General features: G+C 36.4%; 1 protein-coding gene and 1 pseudogene across 1 annotated transcript; both read right to left on the minus strand.

The window, feature by feature from the left end:
• Positions 1–3,201: 3,201 nt before the first annotated feature.
• Positions 3,202–4,146, minus strand: LOC110325208 (olfactory receptor 490). Its single transcript, XM_021202991.1, has one exon. The coding sequence runs from the start codon at positions 4,144–4,146 to the stop codon at positions 3,202–3,204; it is 945 nt and encodes a 314-aa protein (XP_021058650.1).
• A 5,074-nt stretch (positions 4,147–9,220) lies between these two features.
• On the minus strand, positions 9,221–9,641 carry LOC110313723 (annotated as a pseudogene).
• Positions 9,642–10,389: the final 748 nt, after the last annotated feature.

The following is a 10,389-nucleotide window of genomic DNA, read 5'->3' on the forward strand; positions in this document are numbered from 1 at the left end:
TATATATATATATATATATATATATATATATATATATATATGTATGTATATAAGTTCCTAAAGCCAACTTAGTGTAGCCATGGAAACTGTGTCTTATGTACATTGACTCTTCCTATGTCAGTTACCACTATGTAGAAATTTCCTCAAAAACACTCCCAGATTTTACACCATAGCTGATTCTTGAGCATGTCTAGATGATGATTAGTCTGTGCCTCCATGATGGCATTTCAACAATTTCTAGGACATGGTAAATAATGTAAATCTTTGGAGATTTTGAGAAAGTAATTTCTTTATATTTATGGCTATGTCTGATGCATGGCGAATAAATTAGAAGAGTATAAGGACAAAAAGAAAACTTTTTAGGCTTGTAGTAGGCTTACCCATAGGCACATATGCATAAACACATGTAAGTCTACTCACATATGCAGACATTCAAAACCATGACTCAGAAGAGATTTGAAATAGTTGTGTTTTGATCTAGAGTAATAAAAACTACACAGTATTAGCACATAAGCAGACATGGTGATTTATGTAATGTAGTACTCTATACAATGGAGTATTACTCAGTAAAAAAGTGATTGTGAAATTTGCAGATAAATGGATGCAACTCGAAAAAGATATCCTGAATAAAGTAACCCAGAATCAGAATGACTAATATAATATATTTACTTGTAATGAATATTAGTATTAAGTAAATGATAATCAAGCTACAATTTACATACCCAGAGAGGTTAGACACAATGTAGGTATATAGGGAAGAATCTTATATGTCCCTGAGTGTGGATAATAGAACAGATTTTTGTGGGTAGGTTGATGGAGACTGGGATGAGACTGTAGGGTATCAAGTAGTGAAAGGAATAATGACAGAGAGTGGGTGAGTGACAGCTAGAATTTTAGACTTTGGGGGATAGGTTTGGAAGCCTGGTACAGTGCAAGGTTCCTGAAATCTATGAGGGTGACCCTAGTAAGGATACCTAGTAATGGAATATATAAAGTGTGAAGCAGTCATCTGTAACCATGCAAGTCTTCTAGTGGTGGTACTGGGTTATATTTGGTTTACTTGTTGGCTGAGGAGGTTCATGGAAATCCCTAAATAGCGCAGGGTGATTCAATAATAGGAAGTAGTTCTCTGAAAACAGACAATGGGATCCCATTGCTAAATAGAAATTCTACATAGCTCATTGAACATGGAATTTGAGCTGGTACCGACTTGGAATCTTCACCACTGTATTCTAGTCTCTTTGAGGTGATCTGTAAACTACAGAAAATGAAATCTTGACAGTAACCCAGCTACCAAACCATCAACCTACAATCTCTTTTGCTTGGAAGATGTTCTGAGGCTAAGGTGATGCAGAACTTGTGGGAGTGGTCAACCAATGTTGATCCATATCTATCACCTATGTAAAATCAAATCCTAATGGAGTTAAAACACACCAATATGGACCCCAAAACTCTGAAACTGCTTAGAAACATTGTTTTCTCCAAGATTTAGGTACTTGAAAATAATTTCCAGATAGTATTCTATGAACTAATGCCAAAATTGATGAGTGGGACCTCATAAAACTCTAAAGATATTGCACTGCAAATGAAACAATCAATCAAGTGCAGAGGATTCTCAGAAAGTAAATGAAAATCTTTGTCAACTATGCATGTGATAAAAGATAAATAATCGGAAAAGAAAACTTAAAAAAAAAAAACCAAGAAAACAAATTACCAAATCCAAAACTTCAGAATCTTAGAAAATAATATAATTTATTTAAAAATCAGGGCTGTGAATGATACTCATAGACTCAATTAAAGTTTGAGCAATAGAAATAAAAATCTACTGAACTCTTGTATTAGGTTTCCTCAGACTAACAGACTATGCACACAAGTAAATACATGTAAGTGTATATAAATGTGTACAGAGATACATTCTCACATCCAATGTTTCTTGACAGATTTTTATTGGACTGCCTCGTACAATTCAAATACAGAATGAGAAACAGATGAAAAAATTCCCCAGGAAATTGCACAACTGTTCAGTTTTATTTCCACAGGATAGGTGAACACCTTTAATATACCAGTAGGAGTTGGTGCTACAGTTTAGAATTCAAAGTCACACTGGAAGCAGAAGACTTCTTTCAGAAAATGATTTTTCAATCAGTGAGCGGATCAGAAAATGCTGTTCAGTCTGAAAGATAATCTGCTTTATTCAATTATGCTTGGATTCATATCATCCAGGGTTTGCCTTTTTAAGTATTGGATCACATATCTGAGAACCACATCATAGTTTAGTTGACATATTAAATTAGCTGTCTTATTGGCACTATTTATTGTGAAAGAGGTCAGATGGTAATAAACAGAAGTAGATCAACATGGGTCTCAAAGCTACAAACTTTTTGATAAAATATCACAACAGAGAGTGGGGAGAAAGAAAATAATCTTTTTCTTCATGAAGAAATGAACTGATCCAACGATGAGGTCCCTGAGAGTAAGAAAGTAAGTTTGAAAGAACAATATAAAATTAGCATATAATGACACAGATTCTCAGGGGTTTCCAGGACTATGGCTTAGGAATAGGGTACGTTGATACTGCCACACTATGGATTCAACTTCCATAATTAAAACATGATTACTATGATAGAGTATTATCCTGAAGTATCCCATCGCTACCACATGGGACACCCTTCCTACAAACAGCCAATGCTGGCAATAGATAGATCTAACGCCTATGATATAAAAAGTACTATTGAAGTAGATGATACACTGCAATAGAAGTATCTCCAGTAATTTTATGGCCTACTCTACCTTGCCATTTTTTCTGTAGATGTGCTTGTTTCCAACAATAGTTATTGTACATGCTTAAGGATAGCTTTTATTGAAAATGGAAACAGACAAAATTTATTCAGTCAATAACTTTTATAAAGCAGTGAATTTTTAGAAATATAAATATAACTGATAATTTTGATGATATTATTTTTGTGAAAAATTTTTGGTTACTTCTATGTGAATTTACTAGGTACAACATATTATGAATATATGTTTTACCATATTATGTATGAATGCTAAGACTGTACATTTACAACCAAACTCAAAGCCAGGTTAAATTTGTATCATAATATGTATCCCCTAATCAGTACCCATTTTACATTTAATATAATATCTATGCAATATTATTACAGTATAGCATGTGACAATATAATGCATTTGAAGACACATCTAAGAGAATGTTTTCCTATCAAAATGTCTTTTCAAGGCACCCTTAATCTCATTATTCCTAAGGCTGTAGATAAGTGGGTTCAACATGGGAACCACTACCATGTAGAACACAGAGATTATTTTGTTCTGGTCCATTGAATAGCTGGACTTAGGCATCACATAAATAAATGTAACTGTTCCATAAAATAAAGTGACTGCAGTGAGATGGGAAGTGCAGGTGGAGAAGGCTTTCTGGCGACCCTCTGCGGAGCGCATCTTGAGGATGGTGATGAGGATGTAGGTATAGGAAATAGCTATGACAAACACTGTGATCATAGTAACTGAGCCAGCAGAAAATGAGATAACAACTACAAAGACACTGACATCAGAACAGGAGAGCTCAGCTAAAGGAGCAAAATCACAGAAAAAGTCGTTGATTGTATTTTGTCCACAAAAGAGAAGAGAAAAGAAGGAAAGTACAAAGGAGGATGCATTAAGAAACCCACCAATGTAGGATCCTACAATCAACTGGACACAGACTTGTGTGGACATTTTGGTGGAATAAAGCAATGGGTTGCAGATTGCTATGAAGCGATCATAAGCCATGGCAGCCAAAAGGAAGCATTCAGTTGCACCAAAGAGAGCAGCTGAGCTGAGCTGGATGCCACATCCAAGGTAGGAAATTGTGCTTCTCTCCACCAGGAAGTTGATAAGCATATTGGGTGTGACAGAAGATGAAAGGCCTATGTCAGCAGAAGCCAAGTGGCTGAGGAAAAAGTACATGGGGTGATGGAGCTGGGAAGAGACTCTGATGAGTAGGATGGTGCTGAGGTTCCCAGACACAGTCACCAGGTAGATGCACAGGATGATGGTGAAGAGGATGACTTTAAGGACTGGGTCATCTGTTAAACCCAACAAAATGAACTCTGTCACTGCAGTGTGGTTCCCATTCTCCAGGAAAGCCATGGGACAGTGTAGCTGCTGCCAGATCAAGGCTGTGATGGAGACAGTACAGGAATGGATTCATATGCATTTTCATTAACATAGATTAAAGTTATTATAATTATGTCATTTAGAGCATGTAATTGGTGTGCTAGATTGGATGCTTAGTGTTTGTATATTTTTATGTATGGAATCTGTCAAAAATGTCAAAATGAAATACTAGAAATTTCCTATAAATAATTTACTTTTAATTTACAATTTATATATAATAAAGTATACCTATAGGTTTAAAACTAATATGTTAGTGTGAGACTTATGAAAATTTTAAAACAGTTATCATATGTAGAAGAAAATTTAAACTTTACAAATGTAAAATTTATAATGAACCTTCAGTAATTTCTGACCTTTAACAATTCTTTCTTCATTACCTGTACTGGATTTAATAGATTATATGGTGCTTGTTGCCATTTCCATTATAATATTAAGACTCTTATTAATTGAATTTTATAGTTTATAAAATGTGTGATTTGAAAATGTTTATTAACTAAACTATACATAAGAAATACTAGAATGAGAATATGAACCCCAGGCAGAGTGAATTTAATTTGCTCTTACTAATCTATAAGTTTAGAGTGCCAAGAAGTTAAGAGCACATCTTTTTTATTGCTTATTTTATTTATTTACATTTCAAATGTTGTCTCCTTCCTAGTCTCCCCTCCACAATCCTACCACTCCATACCTACTCCTCTTTGCCTCTAAGAGGATGCTCTCCCTCCACCTACCCACTCCAGGTCTCACCCCTCCAGCATAGGTCTTTCCTGGGGCAATTAACTTCCATAGGACCTCTCCTCCCACTGATGCCAGATAAGGCAGACCTCTACTAGATGTGTAGTGGGAGCCATGAACCCACAAATGTATACTCTTGATGAGCATATATTAATTTGGGAGAGGCAAAAGTTCAGCTTTTTGTTACCAAGACTACCAGTAACCAGATTAAAATGAGGGCAGTTTTATAACAACAAATAACATTTCTTGCAAGAACTGGAAAAAAAATAATTTGTACTTAAATTATATATGGGAGGAGCAGTGATAAATTTATTAAATACTTTAAACACTAATTAGGTCCATGCTTTATGAAGTCCTTTGTACTACCATTCTAATCACTTGCAAATATTTAAATACTATTTCCTATAATATTAGTATGTGCTTATTTACACACTTGCCAAATTCTTTCCTAATATGACATTTTCTAACTGAAATACAGTGGAATGAAGTAATGTGATTGCCTATAGAGACCAAGGGGTAAACATTCAATTTGCAATCTTATGTTTACCTGTGTTCACTCTGTTAAAAGAAAACTGACACCTATTTTGAGATTTCCATTCCTATTTTCTTGTGTTTTTCCATGGTGCCTGGAGCCTGTGATACTAGAGTGTGTAAACAGGAAACAGAGTCTTTATTTTCAGGAGACATTTGTCATACAATTACCAACCTATGTTAAAACTAGGGAATTTACCCAGGCATGGTGGTGCACGCCTTTAACCCCATCACTTGGGAGGCAGAGGCAGGCGGATTTCTGAGTTTGAGGCCAGCCTGGTCTACAAAGTGAGTTCCAGGACAGCCAGGACTACACAGAGAAACCCTGTCTCAAAACAAAACAAAACAAACAAACAAACAAACAACAAAAAAAAAAACTAGGGAATTTATCAGCATTTTTTTCCTTGATCACTGAGCTTACGTGCTGTTAGAGTTCATGGGTTTCTTGTCTTTTTAGTGTTGGGTAAATAATAAAGATTTGAAAGTTAATTATTCATAGGAATAGGAATATGACAAATAGTTGATTTAGTTAAGTATTTTTTTGGTTACACCTGACTGATTTCCCAACTACAGCTTCTGAATATACTGTATACATTTTTCAAAGAACAAAACATTCTTCAATGTGGAGGGAAGTCAGCAATACACTTACCTTTTGGAATAAGGATTCATTTTAAAGTAAGAAAGTCAAGATAATGATAAGATGGTTTTGTAGCCTCCTAGATATTTCCCCCAAGCATTGTTAACCATGGAGACTAAGTACCTGAAGAGTCTTGGGATTCAAATGTTAATTCCAATCCCAAGGGTCCATTATCTCAGATGAAATGAATCATTCATTACCCATGAAAACAATTTTCCAATATTCACTCTAAATTTTTTCTTTTATGTGACAATTGGTACACTTTTATTTGATAAATTATTAGCAGTACATTGCAATGAATTAACTCTACTCTTTGTTCAAGGTTAAGTTTATATTTTATTTTTTTCTGATAGTGAGTTTAAATAGACAACATTGTCTTCTTTATTTTTTAAATTTAATTTAATTTTATTTTATTAGATATTTTCTTTATTTACATTTTAAATGTTATCCCGAAAACTCAGAATACCCTCCCACCACTTTGCTCCCCTACACACCCAATCCCACTTCTTGGTCCTGGAATTCCCCTGTACTGGGGCATATAAAGTTTGTAAGACCTAGGGGCCTCTCTTCCCAATGATGGTCTTCTAGGCCATCTTTTGCTACATATCCAGCTAGAGACATGAGCTCTGGGGGTACTGGTTAGTTCATATTGTTGTTCCACCTATAGGGTTGCAGACCCCTTCAGCTCCTGGGTACTTTCTCTAGTACCTCCATTGGGGGCCCTGTGATTGATCCTATAGATGACTGTGAGCATTCACTTCTGTATTTGCCAGGCACTGGCATAGTCTCACACGAGACAGCTATATCAGGGTCCCTTCAGCAAAATCTTGCTGGCATATGCAATAGTGTCTGGGTTCGGTGTCTGATTATGGGATGGATTCCCGGGTGGGGTAGTTTTTGGATGGCCCATCCTTTCGTCTTAGCTCCAAATTTTGTCTCTGTGCCTATATCCTTTCATGGGTATTTTGTTCCCTATTTTAAGGAGGAATGAAGTATCCACACGTTGGTCTTCCTTCTTCTTGATTTTCTTGTGTTTTGCAAATTGTATCTTGGGGATTCTAAGTTTCTGGGCTAATATCCACTTACCAGTGAGTGCATATCTAATAACTTCTTTTGTGATTGGGTTACCTAACTAAGGATGATATCCTAGATCCATCCATTTGCCTATTTAAGTTCTATTTATTCATAGGTATTTGACTTAAAATGTGAAATGATTAAAATGTGCATTGATTTAGTTAAAATTTTCTTTTTGATTATACATAACTTGTTTCTCATCTATAGATAGTAAATATATATGTTTTAAATTAAAAATATGTATTCACAATTCTTGAGAGGTTACCATTCCTTCAGAAAATTCTTTATGAACAAAAAATGAAGAAAATTACAATAGTAGCTTATGCCAAACCAAAAATATTCATCTGATGTAGTACAAACCTTAAAAAGCATTAACACAGGCAATGTGAATATAGAGTACCTTTAAATGATTTCCATGACACACCTACAATTTAAATTTTAAGATAGATATAAATAATAGCATAACCTAATGCATACTTACATATCAAAATATATTTATTTGGATGGTATTTAAAAATAACAAAATTACAGATGTCATTGTATAGCAATTTAGATATTGAAAGGGCCACATAAGCTTTCCCATACAGCAATAACTTTAGTATTTCTACCTTGAGTGTCCTGGTCTTTTGAAAGCACACACCATTGCTTCTGGTGAGAGAACAGCATAGGAGACAGAATACATTGTGCTTGCCAAAGTGACACTCAGTCCTCAGCCCAACCAAGGACTGCAGTTAAGACACATTTCCCAGCCCTGACCTTCTCTAATATTCAGACACCGGTTGTTAATACATGGACATATTAGTTCCATCCCACAGTGTACCTTATACTACAAGGCAAAGCAAAGGACAATACAATCAATGGGAACTTTCACATCAGAAAGGATTGATTGTCCTTTGAAATACCCGTATTTTAATATTTTATTAATTTGTTCACAGAATGTTTTATGTAAAAACTCTTTCAAAGATCATTCATTGGAAATTTTTAAAAAATGAAAGTGAAAACTTAAAATGTCAATTTAAAGCCAATATAATGGCATGTAAAAAGAACTAAAAAATTTACATATCTATTTTTATGTATTACCTTTAATTATTAACAACTCAAAGTGTTCCAATTTTGGAAGTGTCTTCAATCCTATCATTTCTTACTCAGATTGAGTGAAGGAGGACTTAGGATACATGTCAGTGTGTGTTCTGGTGTGTGTATGTGTGTGTGTGTGTGTGTGTGTGTGTGTGTGTATGAGTGAAGTGTATGTGTGTATATGGTGTGTGTGTGTTTTGTGTGTGTGGTGTGTGTGTGTGTGTGGTGTGTATGTGTGTGTGTGTGTGTGTGTGGTGTATGTGGTGTGTGTATGCGTGTGTGTGTGGTGTGTGGTGTGGTATGTGTTTGATGTGTGTCTGTGTGTATGGTGTGTGTTTGTGTGTTGTGTTGTGTGTGGTATGTGTGGTGTGGTGTGTGAGTGTGTGTGATATGTGTGGTGTGGTGTGTGTATGTATGTATGGTATGTGTGTGTGGTGTGTGTGTGGTGTGGTGTGGTGTGGTTTGTGTGTTTGTGTGTGTGTATGTGTGTATGCGTGTGTTAGTAAGTCCACACATAAGCATGCTTGGGCCACCTGCAATTACTGCTGCCTACTAGACAAGAAAATTAAGAGTAACTAAAGGAACTGATGCTGGGAAACAAAAAGCAGTGGTGGCACATGCCTTTAATCTCAGCACTTGGGAGGCAGAGGCAGGAAGATTTTTGACTTCAAGGCCAGCCTGGTCTACAGAGTGAGATCTAGGACATCCAGGGCTATACAGAGAAACCCTGTCTCGAAAAACCAAAACAAAAGCAAAAAAGCAAAAAAACAAAACAAAAAACAAAAAAAAGAAAAAGAAAAAAAAAAGAAAAAAAATCACAACTAACTCAATCACTCAACTGTCCCTCCACTCCTGATCTTTCTAGGACAACAAGCATTTGTCACATGTTGTTTGTTTTTTTTCCCTACCTTAACAAAAAGTCTTGGCATGCCACCTGTACATTCTAGTTGATTTTTAAACATTTGTTAAGTAAGGTCACACAGTTTCATCCTATCATATCTGCTGATCTTTATCAGACTGCTTGATGGCAGAATCTGAGAGTTCTAACACAGGATTCACAAACCTGGAGTACTCAGAGTTGCTATTGTCGTCCATCTTGGCACTTACAAAGTTGTTCACACTCCAGCCCATTGGAGTCATCAAAGGCAGACATGGGGTTGCTGGCCTTCTTACAGCTGTACTTCAGTGCTGCTCTCAGGATGTCTTCCTCTGTCTTGGAGTGCTCTCTCATGGTCAGCATCCTATTCATTCCTTCATCTTCCCACTCCAGGTCTAAGGAGATGCTGTCATCATTTCCACTTGTTGATTTGGTTTTGGTCATTAGGTCACAGCTGCTTTTGGTATTTGATGTCAACATTATGGAGTCAGATGAGTGTCTACTACTCCAAAAAACTTTGTACTGTGATTTTATATTTTTTATTAGTTATTTTCTTTATTTACATTTCAAATGTTATCCCCTTTCCTAGTTTCCCCTCCAAAAATCCCCTAACCCATTCCCCCTCCTCCTGCTTCCCCAAGCCACCCAATCCCATTCCTGGTTCTGGCATTCCCCTATACTGGGACCCAGAGCCTTTACAGGACCAAGGGACTCTCCTCTCATTGATGACCGACTAGGCCATCCTGTGCTACATATATAGCTAGAGCAACAAACAACCACCAAACCCACTCACTAGGCAGATGCCAACAAGAGCCTGCTGACAGGAGCCTGATATAGCTGTCTCCTGCAAGGCTCTGCCAGTGCCTGGCAAATACAGAAGTAAAACATATCTAATAAAGTCATTGAGCCACTGTACTTGTTGGGTTTTCTTAACTTGACATAAACTTAGATAGATCTGGGAAGAGGGGATTTTAAATAAGAAAATGCCTCCACAGGGGTGGCCTGTAGGGTGGATTATCTTGACAATGATTGATGTGGAAGGTCCAACACACAGCTGGTAGTTTCACTCCTGAGAGGGGGATATTGGTTATTTAGGAAAACAGGCTAAGCAAGTCATGGGAAGCAAACTCTTTGTTCCCTAGATAATGAAGCTGTTTAGGAAGGTTATGGTTCTTCAAAAGGTAGAGACTGGCAGTCAGAAGTATGCTGTTTGGAGCGGTATTTGACATATTGTTTTTCAGCCACAATTCCTGATCATGCTATGCTTTCAGATTAGATATGAAAT

Source organism: Mus pahari, chromosome 1 (assembly GCF_900095145.1).
Source record: "Mus pahari chromosome 1, PAHARI_EIJ_v1.1, whole genome shotgun sequence".
NCBI lineage: Eukaryota > Metazoa > Chordata > Mammalia > Rodentia > Muridae > Mus > Mus pahari.